This window comes from Anopheles cruzii, chromosome 3, assembly GCF_943734635.1.
Source record: "Anopheles cruzii chromosome 3, idAnoCruzAS_RS32_06, whole genome shotgun sequence".
NCBI lineage: Eukaryota > Metazoa > Arthropoda > Insecta > Diptera > Culicidae > Anopheles > Anopheles cruzii.
Window position 1 is genome coordinate 58,731,269 of NC_069145.1, and position 22,919 is coordinate 58,754,187.

The window sequence follows — 22,919 nt, forward strand, 5'->3', positions numbered from 1 at the left end:
AAGTACACGGGAGAAGAATCTCGTTTCGCACACTCTGCCGGAGATGCATGATTGATGACATCTGGTCCGTTGCACTTACCGGGACGTCGGTTGGAGCTTATTTTTAGTGCCTCGTTGCACTTACTAAAAGTGTCGCTTTTTGGTAGGTGTTGAATATTCTTCCTCACACACGGTTTTCGTTGTTGTAATTTTCGCCCACTTGTTGCCGTCGCCTGTTGCTTTAAAAATCAATTTACGCTGCGTGAGTCAACGGGATGACGATAACCAAACCTTCGTTTGAACCAAACGATATTGCTTTTCTGATGAGCTCAAGGACTCAAAGGGCCACTCCTGATGGGATATTGACAACAGATTGAGTTGGCAATATCCCGTCGGGAGCTTATTCTATAATACAGATGAATGGCCACTCTTTGGTAAAAGATTAGCCTGACTGATGTAGCCCAGTGGCTTTCAGCTTACTCTCAATCAATTTTAATATGCCTGTCTTCAAATCAAATTAATGTTTTGCATAAAAATACAAACGTTTTACCAGTCACCAGTTTTCGAACACTCGTTAAAAATTTGTTTAACTATCCTTTAGCCTTGAACAAAATTCTTGTAAATAGTTGGAAAAAAGGACACCGAACCGGTAGCTTCGTACGACTGTCCGTCTTCGGTGACCAAAGGTTACTTGATTTAACATAAATGTGTAGAAATAAAAACTGCCCACCATTGGGCTACGTTTTGTTGGCATCAAACTTGACATATGGAACGGTTGAAAATGATGAATAAATTAGATTATGATCAAATTAAATAAAAATAAATTCAAAACAGGCAGGCACACAGCTAATGGGTGAAAAAAATAATTGAAAACAAAATGCAAAAACAAATCTATTCATCATTGAAAATCACTGTGCTGCTCTCAGCGAAAGCGATCAATCAACACGAACACGTTGTGGCACAATAATTGCCGGATAGATTGAAATCCAATTGTAGATTCCAATCGAACCGACGGATGAAAACGAACGTCCGGTGGATGGAAACAAAAAACCGGTGATACCGTGAAGGTACGGAATGTTTGCCAAAGAGAAATTCCACATCGAACTCCCCCGGTCTCGCCTAGGACACATCGCGCATCCTTCGCACCGTTCCGTGTTGATGCTGAATTGATTTCCCGCCTCATCCAAGTTCACGCACACACTCACAACCGTGCGGGATTCTTACGGGGACACGTTTTCCACGTTCGACTCGTGTCCTACTAGACGAGGGGGATTCGTAAGGTACCGTTGGCTATACCCGTGTGGGTAAGATAGAGGGACACGGGACCAAAGTTCACTTCACTATACTGTCTGTCTCATTTTACTACGTTTACGAGGCGGCCACATAGCGACCGGGCAGCCGGAGGACCAATGGTTTCCTGCCTCAAAACTACACCAGTTCAGGAGGGTCAAGTGGGTCAGCAACGAACGCTGTAGTGCTCAGTCGGCACAGTGCAACCACCCACATGCACGCGATGATGCAAATGTTGCAACATTTCGCAACGCTGGCGGGTGGTGGGTGGGTACCATTTTTCTAAAATTACACTCCCAGCGGTTCACTCACGTGTCTTTGGCGTTTTCGGAGACATTGGCCGCAAAAACGGGGTAAACCGTGCCCACCACTGACGACGCTGGCAGACGTGTATCCCGTGATACAGGCCAATGCAGTTGCAGGCAAATTATGTAACTTGAAAATGCTCTTTTATTGAAGCATCCTTGATTTCAGGGACGGTAGCGGTTCGTTTTCCGCGTCGGGTCGGGCGTGGAGGCAGAGGGCGAACAAGACGTCACTCAAGTGCACAACGAAGCAAATAACAGATACTATACCCTTTGGAACACGGCGGTCCTTAGAACACGGCGCTCTGGGCTCGAAATGCGCCCGTGACGGACAGCTGAGACCGTAAACTGTATCGAAGACGCCACGAAAATGCCCACGGACCAAGTCGCGCGGTACAAGCGCCTCGATGGGGACGCTTGGTGACTGACACTGCTCCTCGGCAAGGACCATCACGCTCAAGAACCGAACTTTTAATGCAAAATACCGATTGCCAGTGAAGCAGAGAGAGCAGAGAGCGAGAGAAGTTGTGGGTGTTCATTCGATGCGTTGGATGAATGTGAGGCGTTCATCTCTGGCACGGACATCGGCAGACAACGTGGCGGTAAGCTGAAAGGTTTCCCAACGTTTCCGGAACATTGGGCGTCTCGATGGCTGCCCGATCCGTTCCCGGAAGATTCGTCTGACAGTGAGCGGAAGGGTTCAGCAGTTGCGAATAAATTTTAAACTGAACTTTTTTAAGAACGGGCTAAGATACAACAAGAAACACATAAATGATGCCTTCTTAATAAAATACATTTATATTGCATGAAAACCCGAAATTCGCAAAGTCGGCAGAAGTCTTAAAACTCGAGTGTGAAATTTGCATGATCTAATGCGATGTAATTTAATCTGAATTGTGAATTGGAAAGATTAACTACGGCAGAAGACGGCGAATCTTGACTAGCGGGTGGATAATGATTTACAAATGCCTGACCCTTGATTGCATGTCTATTTATCGTAATACTTTAAAATTGAATTTGCGTTAACATTCAACCGTTTAAAAACATACGCGAAAAATAGTGGAATAAATTTCAGAAATTTAACATAATTCAAAAGATTAACACCAAAGCTGCCAGAAACTTTTTAACCCATGGAAATGGTACAATGGTCAAGCTAAAACTACTGAGCTCTTAGAGAATTTCCATGCGCCATAGAAATACTATTCATATACTAGTAAGGAATATTTATATCGAAGATCGTACATCTCGCATCGACTACGCCGGGGTATGATTACATTCGCTTATCTCGAGTATTCCCAGTTTCGCGGTTTATTTAAAATAAATGTTTATTTGCTTTATCACTTACACACTATGTACACACAACTTTCACGATTCACGGCATTTTTATCGAATTATTTCGCTTACAAGGCTAGTCTTAGAACTACGTTCGTCCAGGTGGAGGCTCCTAGCGCGCAATCCACCGCTTCACAGGCGATCGTTGCGATCGTAGGGAACATTGTGAATGTTTTGTTCATTTGAATACCGTATCTTAAAAACAAAAAAGAAGGAGATGGGATCCGCACGCACACACACACACAAAACGGCACAGCACGGGGACGCTCACCAGCACTAGGCGGCTCGCGGATTGTCCAGCCTGATCAGGATCCGGAAGTAAATAGTGTGTTGTAATACCGATGCATCTAAGGATTTCCGTTTCGATTCGCTTCACTCCTAGGAATGGTTATGGCTTGCTCGTTCTCACTTTCCCTTTCGTCTAGCTCGCTTCCGCTTTCCCTTTCTGCTCGCTGTTCCTCGCTAGCTTTTGGTTGACTACTTTTCCCCGATCGCACACCCCGCTCGATGAAGCTGTCACCGGGTGCGTCCGTTTGCACGCCAAATAATACTTGTTTGTTGCAGGAGAAGGTGACAATGGTGATGCTGATGAGTGGGTGGTTGGGTGGTGGTGGTGGTGGCTAATAATTTTCTCCCGTTGTTGTCGTCGTCGTCGTCGTCGTTGCGGATGTTGACTTCGGTTGGATGCTGATTACTAGCGCACACAGTACGCCCGGAGTCCAGGTCAGCCGGTGACGGTTCACTCGTCGTGGCCGAAGGTGTGAATGATTTCAATCATGCTCGTAGAGGTACCGATCACCAGCCCGAACACCGCTATCAGCCCGATGACGGAGTTTTTCAGGATCATCCACACCTTGGCCATACCTTGCCGCTGGTGCCAGTAGGTGCAGGTCTGGATGAGGGCCGGAAAGGCGATTCCCAGGGCCGAGAGGCACAGCGCACCGAACAGCGAGATGAACAGCTCCAGGTTGGGGATGGCCACCGCCAGTAGGACTGCAGAGGAACGGAGCTTCAATTTGAGTCGTTCAGAGTGAGCTGGGTTGACTACTTACATGTGATCAGGACCAAAACGGTTCGCGTGATGTACTCGTAGAAGACGCGTCGCGGAGATTCGCCGAGCGTTTTCTTCAGGTAGTCGTTCCAAGAGATGTCGATCGCCACATAGCACGCCAGACCGTGCGTGATGTAGATGGCGAACGCCAACATTCCTTTCACGCACTGTGCCAAGCTGAAAGCGTGAGTTCAGAAACAGTCAATTTAAAGGGTCGCTCGATGCCCATAGCCTGCACTTACATCTCGTCTTCGGGCAGATTGAGCGTGATCGATCCCTTAATGACTGATCCATAGTTCAGGTAGCCGAAGAAGCCCATCCCCACGTACAGTGTAACGATCAGCACCATCGCCTTATTGAGCACGCCAAAGTTTCCGCCAAACTGTTTCGGTTTTTTCATCTCATTCTCCAGCGGCAGGATCTGTGGAAATGCTCTGTTAACGACAATTCTGGTCACAGGTCACTTATCTGCGCTACTTACCACACCGATCGCTTCCAGCGCAAACAGCACGGTGCCGAAGAAGAGCGCAAAACCACTCATAGTGCCCACCTTTTCGCGATCGTCAAACGAGATCGGTTCGCGGAAGATGTAGTACAGGATGATGCCGAAGGACACGAGCGTCACAAAATTGGCGATTGTCGAGAAGGGTGCCAAAAACTTCAGATTTCGAACCTGCGAACAGAGAACGGTTGATGTTAGGCACCAATAGCCAAAGATCTATTGCTGGTACACGTACCCAATTAATCAGGATCAGTGGCAGCAGAATGATGAGCATGTACAGCCGCACATCGGTGTCCGTTTCGGTGTAGTAGTCGGCGATCGCCTTAATGTTGGACGACACGAACACGACGTACACGCAACACGTGCCCAGCTGGTAGATCAGGAGAAACACATTCACGACGTGGCTGTAGGCGAAACAGAGTTAATGTTTAAATTTCCGGTGGCCATTAGTCCACCGTCCGTCGGCTTCTTACATGATAATCTTGGACAGTGGCTTGAGCGCATTCGGACCCTCGAGGATGGCCGTTTGGGCAACCGCCGGGTAGTTGAGGCTCGGTATGCGCTTTCGCTTGCACAGCTCGTACTCGACCTTCACCAGCAGGTGGATGCAGTAGGTGCACAGCAGTCCGATCAGCAAGGTTCCGACGACGCCGACGGTCCAGCCGGCATGGTGGAACGCGTTCGGCATCGCCAGGATGCCGGTTCCGAGGGAGCCTTTCAGGAGGTGGATCAACGTTTCGTTGCTCGTCGTCGGATGCTCGACGTGTCGATGCTGATACGGGTCGTAGTCCGTCTCCAGTCCCGGTTTCTTTTCCTGGATCTCCAGGCTGTACATGTTGGGATCGATGGCCTTTGGCTGGGACAGTTTTTTGCTGGCGAGAGTGCGGAAAAATTAGGCAACTGTTAGGAATCTCCAGTTGTAGTGGCAAGTGACCCCCTTCACTTACCCATTGAGTCCTTCGTCCCCGACGAACGCGGTGTTGGTGTGGCCTTTATCCACCGTCATTGTTACGCTGCAAAATTGGGTGTAATAATGCAAAATAATAAAATTAGTACCTTCGTCGAGACCAATCAACACCTATTATCAGTGTCACTAGATACTAATGTAACGTCGGCAATCTTGCGCTCTAGCATGTCGTGGGATCCCCTACACGGTGGCTGACGATCGATGTTAATTAGCAAACATGTGTTTTAATTTTTGAACATACACAATCTGGTAGCCTCGAGGGGTCTATCCCAAAACATGGGATTATCCCAAAGCTCAGAAAACCCGAAAACGCGCCGATTCGTTGAAACGGGTTCGAGGGGAATTTGTTCCCCAAACGTCAAGTCAGGCTCGACGGAGGCCGTTACAGGCGCTCGTAAAGTTTATTGGCGACAGTCCAAAGAATGGATGACCAGCCGGTGCCGGAGGTGTGAGATTTATTTCCCGAGTAATAAAAAGTTATCTTTGTTACTGGAAGTGGTAGCGGAGAGCAAACGTCGTTAGCAAATGGTTTACTTTCGTCCATTACGATCGCACCGTCACCAACGGCAGTGGCTGGCGATTTAAAATAGTCCGAATGTTGCGTAGTTTGAGTAGATTGTTGTCACGCAGGATGTTGCGAATTTGGGTTGTTGAATTGATTGGTTCTATTAACCGGGTGAAAAACATTACAAACAACGATCATCTTTCCAATTGGTGATTTAATAAGAGTGTTGGAATGCATCGGAATCAATAAATTTATTTATTTGGAATAAATAAATTATTATTTGAGTATGTTTAAAACATCTCCTTTCCATTCTCAGTCTTTCGGGAGCGTGACTATCGATAACCCAACTCAATAAGTGTGACAGCTGATAAAGCTATCAATCGTTTCATTTGACTTCCATTTTCCATCAACATCATCATCATCATCGGAGCCATTATTGTTGGCGGCGCAGTCTCAACGGGGGGTAAACGGATGCTTCGGATCAAAACCAGACACCGAACAATCTGATAGTACACCAAGAACAAACACAAACAAGTATTCAAAAAAAAATTGGCGCCATCTCCCATCGCTCCTATGCAACGCCAGATTTGTGGTAAAGTCCATTGTTGTAGACAACCCTATACCACGAAGCCGCCCACGGCCCCGCTTTACCACGAAGGTTACGCAGCCTCCAGCTGCGAAAGCGAATCGAAATGAGCATGACTTTGAATTCGGTTCGCTCTCATTTGCTGTCCGATCTCTATCCACCGATGACAATCGACAATCGACTGTCCACCGATATCCCGGGGACCGGTTCGGCCCTAAGTTGTACGTAAAATGGCCTAGGTCAGGCGAGGCGGTTCTGGCGGACAGTTCGGTCCCCAGCAACTCCCACCACAATGCTGGCCCAACGGGTAGCGAGCCGGAAGGTGGCCAAAGGAAACCGGTTCGTCAGTAGCTCGGCGGCAACTCAGCTGCCTCGGACGCCGTGATAGATTGACTTAAATTCGCGATCAACACCCGGGGTCTGGGCTGGCACGTGGTCAGCACGCGGACTCCGCGCGGGCAGGAAATCGGTTTGATCCGCCCCCTTGACGCCTGGTGCCCTTGAAGCCAAACAGCCTCAGGCCCAGGGGCGAGGTTAATTCGAATTAAATTGACCGCATTATTCCATAATCGGTCAAACATAGAATGGCCCCGTCGGTGCGGCCCTTGGTCCAACCGGGCACAAAAATAAATCTCTTCCATTCGATCAGCGTGCCGTTGGCCAACGGCTAGACAACGAGGCGACATTCGACGCCGACCAACGGTTGGCGTCTGCGCATCAATTGAATAATCTGTCGCGTCTTGCGGAGGCGCTCGCACCGGAACTGGGCTATAAAATCGCCCGCTTTCGGTCAACATCTGATGACGGCACACACACACACGTGCGTTATGATGCTTCCAACACCAACAATCTCGGCCCACCGTATGTGGCCCGTAAGCGGAAGTGGTTCAACTGGCGCAAACTTTTAATTACTGCACTCGTGCACGGTGATGCACCAATCCGCCACAACGGTAGCGACACGTTGCCATTGACCTTGCAGCACTGCAGCAAGGTTCAAGTTCACACATGAAATGCCCGAAACAATTGTCAGGAAAGATGGACTATAAGCAGAAATAAATAGGAAATGGCAGTGAGATTTACATTCGTCCAATGCCTTCGTGCACTGCGAATGCAAATTTATTTTTAATTCGCTCAAAAAGGAAGCTGCGTAGCTGCGCACCGCATGAAACGGTCAACATCCTCTCCCCCCCTCAATGGCCGTGCACCGTATTGGTCGATGAAAGTTGGATTTAGCATACGAATTACGCATAATTTGCATTTCCTCGTTTGAGTCGCGGGGTGAGATTGCATCGAAACAATATGCTGCTGACCGATGGCTGATGCTGCGTTAGTAACTCGTGAGAAGTGGTTGACGTATTTGCGTGTGTGTGTGTTGGCGCATTATTGTGGAGCATCAGTAGATAGGTAGCTCCAGCTCGTTGAGTCGGGCATCGGCAAACAGACTGTTCCCAGCTGTGTCCACAAGGGAGAGAGCGATGGTAACGGATTCGAGGGAAGTGGGACTTCTGGCAAAACAGTAGAATGTTGTAGATAAGCGGCGCTATTACGCGGCAGTAAATTACAATAAAACAATAAAAATTGGAGGCAAATTAAAGAGGCTTTTAATGTGCTAGTAAAATTATAGGACGCAGAGCAAAGCGATAAAAGAAACGAATGCAATGGTGGACGCTGCACACGGCGACAGGTTTTGGCTTCTGGGTGACAATATTCAGGACAACATGGATTATTACGGTGAGTGGTTAAATTTAATTTATTTATTTTAATTTTGATGGTACTTTAAAAATTTATTTTGATTTTATGAATGTTCTGCAACATTAAAAAACTAAACATAATTACCCCAAACAATCTGTTTTAATTACAAACATATTATTAGGTTTAGGAGTTAACTCGTGCGGTTGTACAATAGATGGCGTTACTCACTAAATATAACAATTTTTTTTTTTACAAAATATGTGTTTGATAGCTACTGTCATTACGCATCTAACGAAGTATAGATTGTCTGCTCAATGTGTACACGAGTAACGCACCTGTTTTAAGCATTTGAACATGACAATTTTTGTTCCTGATAAGGTGTTTTTGCGGGGATTACTTTAATATGATGAAAAGTGTTACCGAAAGTTATCATATTTTTATGAGTGTTTGGGGTGAATATTCTCTTGCTGAGAGAACGTGTCAGATGTGGTTTGCACGGTTCAAACAGGTGATTTTTGCTTGCAAAATCAAGAGCGATCTGAACAGGCTAAAAAATGTTGATGATAGAGAGTTGGCCGCATTGATCGATCGGGATGCATTTCAGATGCATAAAGAGCTTGCAGAAATGTTAGGAGTTGACCACACGATAGTTTCCCATCGCCTGAGTGCCATGGGAATGATTAGAAAAATGTCTCACTAGGTTCCACAAGAATTGCTAAAAAAGACATTGAAAGAAGGAAAACCATTTGCGAATTTCTGCTTGCAGGGCAGAAAGAAAGGGGTTCTTGTATTGAATCGTAACTGGTGATGAAAAGGGGTGTTACCACAAGAATCCTAAACGCAAAAAGCCCTGAATATAGCCTGGTGAACCAGGTCCATCGCAACCAAAGCGCAATATTCACTGCGCAAAGTTTATGCCTTGCATATGGTGGGATATGAAAGGTGTGGTGCACTATGAGCTTTCGGAACCTAATGAAATTATTGAACGACAATGCCATCAACAACAATTTTTGCATTCGAAGCAATGCTTTGGCCATATAACGACGCGAATGGAATAAAAGACATTATACAAGGTGCAATTCAAAAATTCCAGGACTTTTATTAAAAAACGAAAACCATTGATTTTTTTTGAAAAATTTTATTGGTCGGCTTCAAAATAATCCCCTTCGGATTGAATACAGCGATTTGCACGTTCAAGAAGATTATCGAATGATTTTTTTAGGCCATCTTTTGGTACAGCGTTGAGAATGGTGGTCGCCGCCTTTTGAATGGCATCAACGTCAATATAGCGTTTTCCTTTCATGGCCAAATGAAGTTTTCCGAACAAATAAAAGTCGCACGGTGCCATGTCAGGCGAATAAGGTGAATGATTGATGCTTAAAATGCGATTTTTGGTCAAAAAATCTGTCGTGAGTGTCGAACGGTGAGCTGGTGCATTATCATGCAATAATCGCCAGCTTCCTTCTTCGCGATATTCTGGCCGAATTCGTCGAATGCGTGATACCAAACGCTTCAAAACACTTACATAAAACACAGCGTTAACTGTTTGGCCTGTTGGAACGAATTCTTTATGAATAATACCCTTGGAATCGTAAAAACAAATCAACATTGACTTGATTTTTGACTTTTCTTGGCGCGATTTTTTCGGATTTGGCTCGTCTGGATGCTTCCATTCGCTGCTTTGTCGCTTGGTTTCGGGATCATATTGAAAACACCATGTCTCATCACCAGTCACGATCGAATACAAAAAGTGTCGGTCCTTTTTGGTCTCTTTAATGATGTCTTTTGAATGTTGAATTCTGAGGTCTTTTTCGTGTTGTTTCAATGTGTGCGGAACAAATCGAGCACAAACCTTTCGGTAGCCCAAATTTTCTGTCAAAACACGAAAAATCGATGCTGCAGATATTCCCAATTCTGATTCCATGTATTTAAGCGATGATTTCGGCTCTTTTTTGATGAATTCACGCACAATTTCCGTGTTTTCTTCGTTCACAATATCTCTTGGCCGCCCCGACCGTTCGTCGTCTTCCAAGTCCTCCCGTCCCTCTTGAAAACGTTTAAACCACTCGTGAATACGGCTACGAGATAGACAATCATCACCATAAACATGTTTCATCATTTGATGAGTTTCGGTAAAAGTTTTACCAAGTTTAACACAAAACTTAATATTGGCTCTTTGTTCAATGCTCATTTTTCGACCGACACAATAAATGTACTGTCACATTTGGCGCGATATCTCAGCTTGTATACATCCAAATGTCATAAAAATTTGACAGAACATTACTAATGGATAGACAAACAACCGATACAAATTTCAAAGAGATGGCGCTACTACAGGGTGGTCAAAAACGCGTGCACATTTTGATTTGGTTATAAAACAAAAACGGCTGAATATTTTTCGATGCTTAAACATTTATTTGAAAGGTTGATCATCAAATTTATGTGTGAAAAACAATTTCGCTCAAATGTCCACCACGGCTGGCTTCGCAGTACCCTATTCGGTCGACCCAATTTTTGAGCACTTTTTCGACTGTCGTTGGTCCTATCGCGGCAATGGCAACTTGAATTTGGGTCTTGAGGTCGTCAATAGTTGTTGGTTTGTTCGCATTACATTTATCTTTCAGCGCTCCCCAAAGATATCAATCCAAATGCGTCAAATCGCAGCTTCTTGGAGGCCAATTCACATCACCATTTCTGCTGAATATTCGACTTTCGAAGATGCGGCGCAAACAATCGAGCGTGGCTGTCGTTGTAGGGCACGTAGCGCCATCCTGTTGAAGCCAAATGTCGGCTAAGTTCTCAGCATCAATTTCGCCAAAGAAACAATTAACCAACATTTCTCGGTGGCGTTCGCCATCGACGGTTACGACGGCTCTTTCTTCATTCTTTCATACGACGGCCGATGATGCCGCAAGACCAAAATCTGCACCGAACAGTCACTCGTAGCGGTTGCATTGGCTTCTCTTGCACGACGTGTGGGTTTTCCGAACCCCAAAAACGACAATTCTGCTTGTTAACATAACCACCGAGGTGTGAATAAGCTTACATGAAATGTGCTTTTCAAATATCGTACAGTTGGAGATTAGATCTACCACTTTGGAAGTAAGTTTTTAATATTTCCCAGCTTTCTTCAAGCGTAAAGCGACCCATTTCGTAAACTTGGAAGTGTTTACTAAATGTCTACATTTTTTAGAATCAAGTTTGACGTTTTAAACGTGAAGTAATGGCTAGTTCAAAATGTGCACGCGTTTTTGACCACCCTGTAGAAGATGGGAAATTATAAAAGTCCTGGAATTTTTGAATTGCACCTTGTAGGCTGATTTTTCAAAATGACAACGCTCGACCTGACATCGCAAAACCGGTCAAAACCTATCTCGAAAATGTCGGATGGGAAATGTTAACCCCCCCACTGTATTCCCCAGATGTTGCACTTTCGGACTAGTATTTGTTCCGTAAAATGCGTAACGATTTGGCAGCACAGCGATTCACTACTTTTGAAAGTATTGAAAAATGGGTCCCTGAGTGGATCAGTGATAAAGATAAGGAATTTTATCGACACGGAATCGAGGAGCTACCTAAAAGATGGGAGAAAGTAGTAGCTAACGACGGCTAATACTTTGATTCAGGTAGTCATTCGTTTTGTTGTTGTAGTTGGGTCACAAATGTTCAATAAAAACCGCACGAACTAACTTTTAGACCTAATATAAGAAAAATTGTAAGTTCTATTGTCTTTTGTAAATCACGTTAAATAAAATGCTACCTATTAATCCCCATTAAAGATGTTGCCAATTGACATATGAAAACGCTTACGAAAAGCAATCTCGTTATTTGGCGTCAATCCAACCACACCGAAAATCTGTCAAAATTAAAATAAATTTCCCACAGTGCCGAACACCGAAAATCTGTCAAAATTAAAATAAATTTCCCACAGTGCCTTTTTTGATGCCAAATAAATCATACACAAAATGATTAGTCCTAAAATGAAATGCCCAAAGGCGAGGTACGGCACGAGTAGTTTTATATTTGTTTATTTAAATGTAACCATATTTTATAATTATGAACAGTAAAATATACTAGCATATAAATTGATGAGTAAATCATTCTAGAACGATTCCCACCGTGAACGATTACATTCCTATGAAACGCGTCACTTCATCCGACCATCGTCGCAATTTTTGGCCGCGTTGCAAAACTTGCCACCGGTCCGCGGAAACTCCCGGTAACCGCAAAGTGCAACAATGTCGTAATACTGTCTCTCGCTGCACCCCACCCGTTTGGTGAGCAATTTCGTGGTTTAGGTTTTGCGTTTATTCTGCACGTTTGACACTTTTTTGCTACCCGCGTATGTTGCACATGTCGGAAGGCTAGAGCAGAGGGAAGCCGGGCCGGGTCTCCGTTGGCGTCGCCGTGACTAATAATCGTTCGCAATTACCCGCCAATCAGTTCAAGGCGAACTCGCCGGACGAAAGGCCTGCATTTGGTCGGCGAGTGTCGGTCACTAATTAGCATACGCACCGCGCACCGGGCCAGCCTCAAGAAACGGACACAATAAAGTCGTCTGTCTTATGGTTCTGCATATTTTTTTTTTACACAATTTGGCCGAGTTTTTGGAGAGTAAGCCTCAAACTATGATAGTGCAAATCTTACGCGGAATCGCCGCTCCAAATCACGCCACACGCCATCCTGACTGACTGATTAGGAGTCAAAGTCGGTCTCCGTCGGGCGGGATTCCCGTGCAAAAATCACTCGAAAGAACCGAAATGTGGTCAAAAACCGGGTTGGCGCAACCGTAAACCGGCTCAATCGGTCGGCATTGGGCCAGTCCACGCGGGAAGTGTCTTACTGCGCCATTACTTTCGCCAGCCCCCCAAAAACACACGGGTCCGCTTGGGGGTGGAGGGGAGGGCCGACTCATGAATATGCAAAAACCAAGCTCTGGCCTCGTATCCGGACCGAACCGGATCGGCGATTCGAACCCTGTCAGGTGTGCGTCAAAGTTATGACACTTTTTGGCTACCGAAACGTGCGCGGACGGAAGAACGTGTCGGCCGGCGGACGAGGAACAGGACGTCAATCAGAGAGCTTAACTGGTTGTTTTTGAACTTAGATTTAGTGGCCACTGTTTCGGAATGCGCACAAAACCTGTTCCGCGGACGTTTCTCTGCGGATGGCAAAGAACTGTTTGTTCGTAGGCCGTGGCAAATGAAAACTCTACAACAACATCTTAAACCAGCGATCAATTTGTGGCCACCTATGAAAACAACAGTGACGAACATTTACAACCGGTTTGGCGGAGCTTTATGGCGATTTCCGATCGCCACCGTCGGATGATCTCCTTTCCTTTCGGATTGGCGTCAATTGGGCCGTGCCATTAGGCGGGGAGACCGCCACCAAAATATGTTCGATGTGGCCCAATCCGGTCTGGTCGTAAAATCGGCTTCCCGGGTTTAACTCTTCGGTTGGCCAAAAAGCAACATATAAAACCCCCAGCCAGATGTTTGTGGTGTGTGCGTGAGAGACAGGGAAGCAAAAGGCGGCGCGTGGTTTCCCCTTTCTTTGCCGTTTTTCGTTGTTGCTTCAGGTGATTTTCGGTTTCCTTTGGCATTGGCGCGAGAGCAATTTTGCTTCGCAGTTATTGTTGCACACGAGTTTTTATTATTTCTCTGCCTCTGCCCGCCTGTCAATGATGGTGCTGATGATAGTGGTCTTTCGGCGATGTTCTGTCTCGCGTGTGTGGGAAAATCGTCGTCAACATTAATTTCATTTTTGAAAAGGGTTTTTTTCTTCGGTTCGTTGATCGGTGCAGTTGCAGTGTCGGCGTGAAGAAACTTTCCGTTCCGTCGACCATTCCGTCGGCGGATGCACAATTTTCAACTGCGTCGGGTAGTCGGGTAGATCAAGATATCAGCCCAAATTGGCATCATTTGCGTACCGCCTGAGGCGGGTTCGAAAAAGGGGAGCTGCCAACGCCCGTGCAGGACTGCGGATCGTAAGTTTTAGGATAAGTCTCGCGCCGGATGGTTTGTGTGGAAAGCAAGGAAACAACAGTGTGACTAAATTTTTGCCATTATACGCAGAATGGAGAAACCGAAACTATGAGTGAGGTACTCTTGAGATGAAAATCACTACAAGTACTTCATAATTACATCATAGTTACAGTCCTGTTTTTATTCCGGGCACTGTTGCGCACAGCAGCACCCATCAGTGTTCCTTGTCTTGACTTGCTTCGAGCGCGATCGCACGAGATTTTCGCTGCGCATAAAACTGTCTTCACGTGCACTTAATGTCTGTGTGTCAGGAGGCAACCAACATTTCGGATAGGTCGGCATGATTGACGGAGGTCGAGTGCGTCCGACGGCAGAACGTGTTGGCTTCACAAATCCTTTTTTTTCGTGAGGTGGCTCCCGGGACTGCCAGGACCCCAGAACGCCATTCATTCAGGAAGCTGCCCGTTTTTTAGACGCCAGCCGATCCGTCTCTTAGGGCGAGCCTTTTCGCAACGTTTTGCGCCTTTTGGTTCGGCCGGGTTGCAACCTGAGAAGCTGAAGGACAGCAGGATCGGATCGAGTTTCTGATGTTGTTTCCCAGTTCCTGCAGTATCGGCAGAAAGGACAGCTCGACTTCCTGGATGGCGATAAACGGCCGAATGAAATAAAATTACGCCACCCGGAGCCTTGAATCCACGTTCTGCATTCTGCTTTAGTTTTGGCTTCAACTAAGAGTGAAAGTAAATTGTGTTACGAACAAAACTGTGTCTACTGTTCATCAATGAAGAGTACTCAAGGTCAATTGATCAAGTTTAATTACACTCCATAATGGTTTAAGCTCTTCAGCCGTTTGATTGGCTTGCCGCTGTTTGGAAAGTACAAACCTGTTCAATAAAACAAACTTTCCAGACACTCGAGTGGCTTCAAGTACTATATCCCTTACTAACACCAACGTCACTGGCAAAGGAAATCCCCGGTCGAACCCATAAAACGTGCAGGCAGTACGACTGGCCGAAGTTGAAATTAACGCTAATAAGCTGTTTCGGTGAACGTCCAAACCTGACCAAGGAGAACGATCCTCTACCGAAGAGTGGCGCGGAACGAACGATTGAATAATATTTTGCAAACTCAAGCTTCAAGCTTAAGAATCTACATTTTGCGACCGCTTTTGGAGTTGTTACCGAACCAAAACGAAATGGAAATTGGTAATTGCTAGCAAGAAAATAAAATTAATAAAAACAAAAGGATATACTAGGAAACCAAAACACCGACCAATTGGAGCACTTAAAGGACTACAATGAAAAAGAACATTATATTTCTTATTTTTTCTGCTGTTCGGAGCAGGATTACCATACTTTGACGTTGGACGACTGACATAGGGGAGACATGGGTTTATTGTTATTATATCGCGAGGTAATCACTACGCCATGTTTATGCCTTATACAGAAGATCGAATGATCAGCATGATCAGGTCTATAATTGATGTGCTATGAATAATAAAAAGACTACTGAAGCGTAAAAGAGAAATATGTAGTTTGATTACATATTAACCTGAGCTGATATTAATGTGCTTAAATTTTATTTTTTAAGCTAGTAATAAACTGCTAAGGAAACAATCTTAGTCTGCAAGTAATTAAAATATGCCACACAAAAAAGACCAACGGGTGCGACTCTCCTTTTGGATTTGAAGATTTGAAGAGAACGGCTTACAACCAACCAAAAAACTTTTCTCGAGAATACAGCCAAGCCAAAATATTCCTCCCATAAAATCCGTTGGCACAACACGCTCACCGGTAATTGTCTCAATTACAATAAAGAATTAGTCGCGTGGTCGGCGCTTGTGGGCAAGACGCTTTCCGTCCGACGTAATCGTGGGACGTTTGCCAATGCCCCCGCCCTGCCTTCGTCCGATCGCTCGCCTGACCTTGTCCCGGTAATTCCCATATGCTCCTACCAGTACACCGGGGGGACTGGTTTTCCTGGTGGGTATTGGGCAGCTCTCGTAACAGACCTAACACGCAGGCATCATTTGACATCCTGTCGCAGCTCGATCGATTTAAAGAGTTAGATTTATGGGTTTTCTAATATGTGACTTGGAGATAGAATAACCGTAGTTCTACTTGACGCAATTTCCAAAACCGGGCATAATAACTTGCGTCATTCTAGTCTAAACCTCAGCATTCTTGTTGTTATGTTCTGGACTGTTACGACTTTTTGGCTTTCGCTTTTGCTCCTTAACAACCCATCGCCAGTGGCTCGCCAAAACCCCTACGATCCGGTATCAGATGTCTCCGACGTGCGATCACCGATCGTTCGGTCGCCAATCAATCATCTTATGCGATAAACAAGCCAGACCCCGCTCAAACACTAGTGCATCTGACGGACCGCCGTGAGGGTCGCCAACCACTCTCGTCTGCTGTTGTTGTTGGCGGCGGTGCACAGACCGAGACGATCGCTCGCCCGCCGGTGGAACTTTGCCCAATAATGGTAATCTTTCGGAAGGAATTCTCGTTCCGCTTGGCACGCGTTACACACCGGCCGTTGTTGGTGTGTATGCTGTGGTTTTAATTATAAACATTCCCAAAAGTGGGCACCTATTTCGGTGGCACCGACACCGCCGAAGATCACTGATCTTGGTTACGGTCGGCTGACCGGTGGCGTTGTGTTTTTTTTTTCTTTTCTTCGGCCAATCAATCGCAAGATCCTCGATGCTTCGATCGTTAGTGAATCCGATCACGCACGTAACACGCATCCCCAGCCAAACCAGCGTGCGCGGTGTTCCCAGCCCATCGACACGGAACGGAATGCTTTGCGTCATTTGCATTGCAGCCACGCACGGCAAGGTCTTCTAACTGTCAACGTAAACATAACTTTCATTCACGGCCACGGGCGGGTTTGCCGAAGTGGCTCGGGGAGGTGCGCAAGCTGGTTCAAAGCCAAACAAACCCAGCGGGGGGGACATTCCATGAACCGGTTCGGAAGTTTTCCAAAACTGGCACCATTAAGAGATTATCGCCTTTTTTTAATGCTTCTCTGTTTTGTGTTTTGCCGATCTTATGGCCGTTTTCATCGTTCGTTCTTTTAACCGTCGTTCTATCGGGGTTTGTCTCAATCTTTTTGGCAACAACGTGTGTTATTCTTTTGCATTTGCGTCAGACGCTACCCGCGATCCTGCGACTGGCGCACGACGTCTCTGCTGAGGAGTAGGATCCTTTCCCCCCGGGGCGGATCTATTAATAACATTACTTCCCAAATTGGTCCGACATTCCGGCCCCGGGAAAAAGGGAAATTTTCCCAACTGCTCGAAGTTCCTGGCAAATCCCATCGCTCGGACTTTACGGCTCGTCGTCAATGGCAACGCCGTGAGTGAGTGATTTATTTCCAGCCCCGCTTCTGGGAGTTGCTTATTGGTTTTATCAATTTTCATTCCATTATCTCGCGAGGCCGGAATTCTATTTTTGGCCGTTCCATATTTTCCCCCATTTATTTATGGGAAGCATCAAAATAACTCGTCGGCCGGCCGGTGAGTGGTTTGTACTTTTGAGAATGGATTGAATGGTAACGATATCGGCGAATAGTTGAGGTTGAGATAATTACTTCACCGCGGTTTACAACAAATTACTTGCGCAAACAGTTGTCTGTGGCATCAAGACACCCATCGAGCGGCAAATATTTGCGGTCCTCTGCTGGCAACCTGAGTGGGGCCTCTCAACGACTCTGCCATCTGTGTTTATATACCAACTCTCTTGCACTTTTCAATGCGTCTCTTCGAGTGAATGTTGACAAGATTGTAAGCCTTCCGTTTCCTTCCGAGTTCCTGTCACTTTCGAAAACAGGCAAAAGGCGAGGCGGGTGTGCACAACCGCAACAATAAGTGCTACTAAAGTTGCACAATATAGTCACTTACACCGGAAGCCCGGTCGAATCGCAAAACGTCAAGGGCGTCCCATGGGTTTATCGGTACGATCTTTAAGGGAGATTTTCGCACACAAAACGGAGAGACTGTTGCTGTTGTGGTTAACGCGAGCATTGCGAAACAGCAGTTTTACTACCGTCTTTACTTTTCACCGAACGCTGTGAGATCCAAGGAAATTTTCTCGCTGGCTGATCCGAAAGCTTCTTGCGCCGTGGTGCGCCATTTTGCCGGCTACAGCTGAAAGCGAACGTGGCTTACCTTGTGTCACTGTGGAGCCTGGTACAGAGTGGTCAATTCCGAACCCGCGGCTGACTTCTTCACAATGTCCGTTGGGGTAGTAAAAACAACAATATAGGGTTTATAAAAAAGTCCTTCCGATGCCACTTTGTGCCACTAATCTGCTTCCTCTCTGGCAAGCTCTGCCACCCTCAAACACGCACACACACGATTCGATACACTTGACCGCACACCCGCGGCTTCCGTTACGAGTTACTTTTTGCTCTCCAAAAACCAACCATCCAACGATCGTGGGACGTGTTGGGTAGCGCGGTGGCGGCAGCGGCGGCGTCGTGTCCACTACTTGTTGTTGTTTCCTTTGGGTTTTTTTTTTGCGTTACTTCGCTCTCTAACTTATGCGCTCTTCGCCGTCGTCGCCTTCGTCGTCCACCGTCGGCCGTCGTCGCCGTCGTGAAGGAATAAATGTTTGATTTCTACAATCGTAACTCGGTGGCGAATAAAAACTTAAAACGGCGCTCACGAGCCGCGTCACGTTCGTAGCGTCACGGTCGACCTGCCTCGGCGGCGGTGGCGGGGTGGTAGTTGGGTGCGGGTCGCGGTGGTCACTACAGCATTGGTCCTCTTCCGAGCCGCCACCGACATTGACACTGACGCACCACCGACACTAGTAAGAAGCTCAAAATAGCGAAGGTCCCGTCACTAGTGCCTCGCAGGACACTGACGATCGTTTCGAGCACCGTTTACAGTGCACGGTCCGGTGCTTGGCTCCTCCGAGACAGGATTTCGACACTCAGGCTGGGAATTTTCACAACTCACGAATACGAATCCTTACGGGAGTCACTGATCTGTTGGTGGTGGTGGTGGTTGGTACTGACTGGGTTGACCGAAGGACGGATGCTGTGGCGGCTGCGATCGCTAAGCGACGACTGATCGGTCCGGTGGAAAACACTCAACTGCGGAGCCGAACTCCTGAACGCCCGACCGCTACTAGATACAGATGCTGGCTGGCTGGTCGTTGGCTGCGGTTCCGACCGACCGGTGGCGTGTGGTGGCGGTGGAGACGGCGGCGGCGGCGCCACTCGACACAACCACCACCACGCGCGCCGTTGTCACCTGAAGCGCGAATTGGTGCGCGAACCGCGCGCGCGCGTGTGTGGGAAAGGAACCGAGCTTCAGTGGGCCATGTATGGGAGGAGTAAAAGGGACGGGCGACGCGGGCGCGATCATTTGATCGCCAAATACGCGTTCGTGTTACGGTTGCAAGGTGCACCGAAACGACAACACAAACATTTTTGGGCATGCAAATTTGTCGTGGTGCTCTGATTTGAAGAGTAATTAAAACGAGAGCGTTCCGTTTGTTTGTCGAGCCATCTGCTGGCCCATTACCGTACTACATCGCCGTCAGAGTGATAAGAGAGGACTTGTTGAAACTGAAGCACCGTCGTTGACAGGTGAGTTCGATAACGGCATGATAATGTGCCTTGACAAGCCTTTGATACGCTGTTGTTGATGTTGACTGTTTCGATAAGTATAGGGTTGGATTGTTGGGCGCTAAAGCCACGGCATTCTTGACGAATTCCTTTAGTTGTCGGGCTTTCCTGTCGATCATTGCAAGAACTAGTGGTATTTCTCAAGAGCTGTAAAGTACCAGCACGTTTTTCTTGGGCTTCGGTTTGTGAGTGCTTAAAAATAAAAAGTAAATACAAGAAAACTAATGTTGGACTTTCTTTATTCTTAGCAAATCGTGGGTTCTGTTTTTGGGTTTCCGTTGTTATTTGTGGTGTTTTATAACGTAACAATTATCGTAGTTCATGGTGGGTGGGTTCAGTATGTTGAATGCTTGTTTTGTGGCCCAAGCCGATTCTGACCAATGATTTATTTATATTTATTTATTTATTTATTTACTTACTAATTAATTAAATTTTATATTTTTTTGTTTATTTTTTTGTTTATATACTTTACTTTTTTATTTAATTGTTTATATATAAGCTAGTCTAGAAAGTCTTCAAAACTTTATTTGAGATAGTTTTAATTGCCCGATTTACGTTAAATATGCACCGTTTTGTTGTAAATTTTGCAGCCTTTTTTTAAATAGCTTTAGAACGCCTATCTCATAAAAGTCTTGGTCGTTATTGGCGAAAAATTCGAGCAATCTTTTTTCACAACCCGTTTTTGATCTTCGTTTTTCATCACTCAGGAAATTTTATAATGCGCGAGAAAGGTGTCAATCGCTTAGTGCAAGGTCCGGACTATACGGTGGATGCATTAAAAGATCCCAAACAAACTCTCGGACTTTCTGGCGGGTCACTAAAGACGTGCGTGACATTTCGTTGTCCTGGTGGAACACAAAAAGTATTCTCTTGGTCGATTCTGGTCGTTTCTGGTTAATTGTTAGCTTCAAACCGTGCAGTTGTTGACAGTAGAGGTCTGAATTTAGTGTTTGGCTACACGGAAGCAACCCATAATAACACTCATAACACGCTTAGACCACAACCTGTTAGAGTATCGGCACCGTAAACACCATGCAAAATTTCAGCGGCCTAGCTTGAATTTTCGCCTTTTTCGGACAAAAACTGTAGAAAGTACCGAATTTTCTTTTCGTTCACCTCCATTGTTAGCACCCTGTAACTTACAAACGAATAAAACAAACAAAAAACAATGAAAATATTTTTTTAAGTGTAAAGTATCAGCTTTAAAATTAGCCTAAACTTAAAACTGTATGATCGATGCTTCACGAGATATCGATCACTTAAGGCATCTATCGTGAAAATAATGAATGACTTTTTAGACTAGCTGATATTTCATTTGTTTATTTATTTATTTTTTATTTATTACGAACAAAATCAACGGGCAACACAGCCTAATTGACAAACGTTTGATGTTCGATTGCTTCAACACTTAACTATTATTATTCGAGATGTTGAGTTATAACGAATGCAAAATTTTAATATATAAACAAATCGATTACAACATTTGTTCTAAGCTCTTGGTTAAGATACTATTGTCAATTAGGCTAAGTTTGCCCGTTGACGGTTTTTTATGAATAAATAAATAAATAAATAAATAATCCAAAAATGCAGTTATCATAACAGTTGGTAACCTGTAATGAAGAAAGAGCCGTAAGTCTACCCATAATAAATATTTTTCTTCTTTTCATAATGAACCTTTTTTATTCACATTGGCAGACTGTAAACTGTTTCTTGCGCATCTGAAACAAGAATAAACAATCTGAGCGACATCACTCTGGACAGCTCAACATCAAGCTGCTCCAATCCTTGAAACGTCGCAAGTGGCATCCTGCTTGCGGAGGATCATGCTGAAGGCACTCCCCGGGGCTTGATTAAAAAATTAGGATCAAGGCAAAACCGGGGAACCGGTCTTTTGGGAACCCCACAATGTACGTAATCAAATCAATTCAATTTATACATACATACTTACACCTTGTGGGCCACTCTGACGATCTCCGGTGCCCTTGAAGGAGTCTCTGCGCTCAATCTACGGATGTGGCAATTCGTGTAGGTAGGATGATGGCGAGTCCTCCAGCAAACGTGCTCAGCACCGATTGCTGCTGGCACTCCGAGGACATTCCGAGAGCCGAAATCCGTCACCATACCGAAACCCGTACGCTCCACGCGGCATTTGCATTTTAGATTCCCTCCGCGTGCGCGGAGTTGCGTACTCAGGGTCTGGTAAATGAAGTCAATTTTAGTGTGCCGATCATCATCAAAGCTTGGAGTGACATCATCATGGCACTGGGTAATTAAAATATGCCCGTCCGCTGGCTGGCAGGTGACATTTTCGTTTAATGACCCACCGCCGGAACCGAACCCGCTGCCAGATTATTTGTTCGCGCGCCACGTGCTTGGTGGAATAGATCATAAATTGTGCGGTAAGTTTTGCGCTTTTACAAAAGATGGTAAACAGGAACATTACGGTGCGAGACAAACGTTTCTTTAAATGCTTCACATGTGCCGACAGCTACTTCTAATATTAGTGTATCTTGTGCCACGTCTTTGGTTTCAACGAACATTCGGTCTGTTTTGTGCAAATCAACCTTTATGTGCATCAATTGGCGAACATAATTCAGCCGAGCGGTGGCCACAAGCATTGGAAGCATATAATGGGCCGTCCGTTACTCGTGTCTTGAGAGGGCGAAAGTGTTTCTGTCAATTGGAGATAAATACGCCAATCTAAAGCGGCCAAATTTAGCGCTGGGATCGCTACCATGGTCATCCGGTCCGGTCCATTTTTGGGGAATGGGCCGGATTTCCTCGCACCTTTCGCATTCTCCACGCTGCGCATGCTGCGTTCTCCACGAACGCGGTCTTTTTATATCCTTCAGCTATGCTGTATGCTCGAGTAGATAATCCTTCTCCATGCCGGTCGGTCAATAGATTTGACTTCCAAGTTTGTCCTTTCGGGCCGGCCAACCGGGAGGCATGGTTCAAGCTTCTCTTCGATTTGATCTTCGCACCAACGCGGTGTTACGCGTCATCAAGATGATTTCCTTCATCTCGTTAAGCAGCTCAGACGTTGGTGAGCGGGTAATTTCGCGCATTTGCCGGAATCG

The 22,919-nt window shown here is 45.8% G+C and overlaps 1 protein-coding gene across 1 annotated transcript; it reads right to left on the reverse strand.

Moving 5' to 3' along the window:
* Window positions 1-2,879: 2,879 nt before the first annotated feature.
* On the reverse strand, window positions 2,880-18,753 carry LOC128275722 (proton-coupled amino acid transporter-like protein CG1139). Its single transcript, XM_053014320.1, has 8 exons — window positions 18,371-18,753; window positions 5,407-5,472; window positions 4,933-5,331; window positions 4,695-4,863; window positions 4,439-4,630; window positions 4,200-4,378; window positions 3,959-4,134; window positions 2,880-3,899 (listed from the first exon to the last, which is right to left on the reverse strand). Exons 2-8 carry the CDS (start codon window positions 5,463-5,465, stop codon window positions 3,646-3,648), a joined length of 1,428 nt encoding a protein of 475 aa, XP_052870280.1. The 5' UTR covers window positions 5,466-5,472; window positions 18,371-18,753; the 3' UTR covers window positions 2,880-3,645.
* Window positions 18,754-22,919: the final 4,166 nt, after the last annotated feature.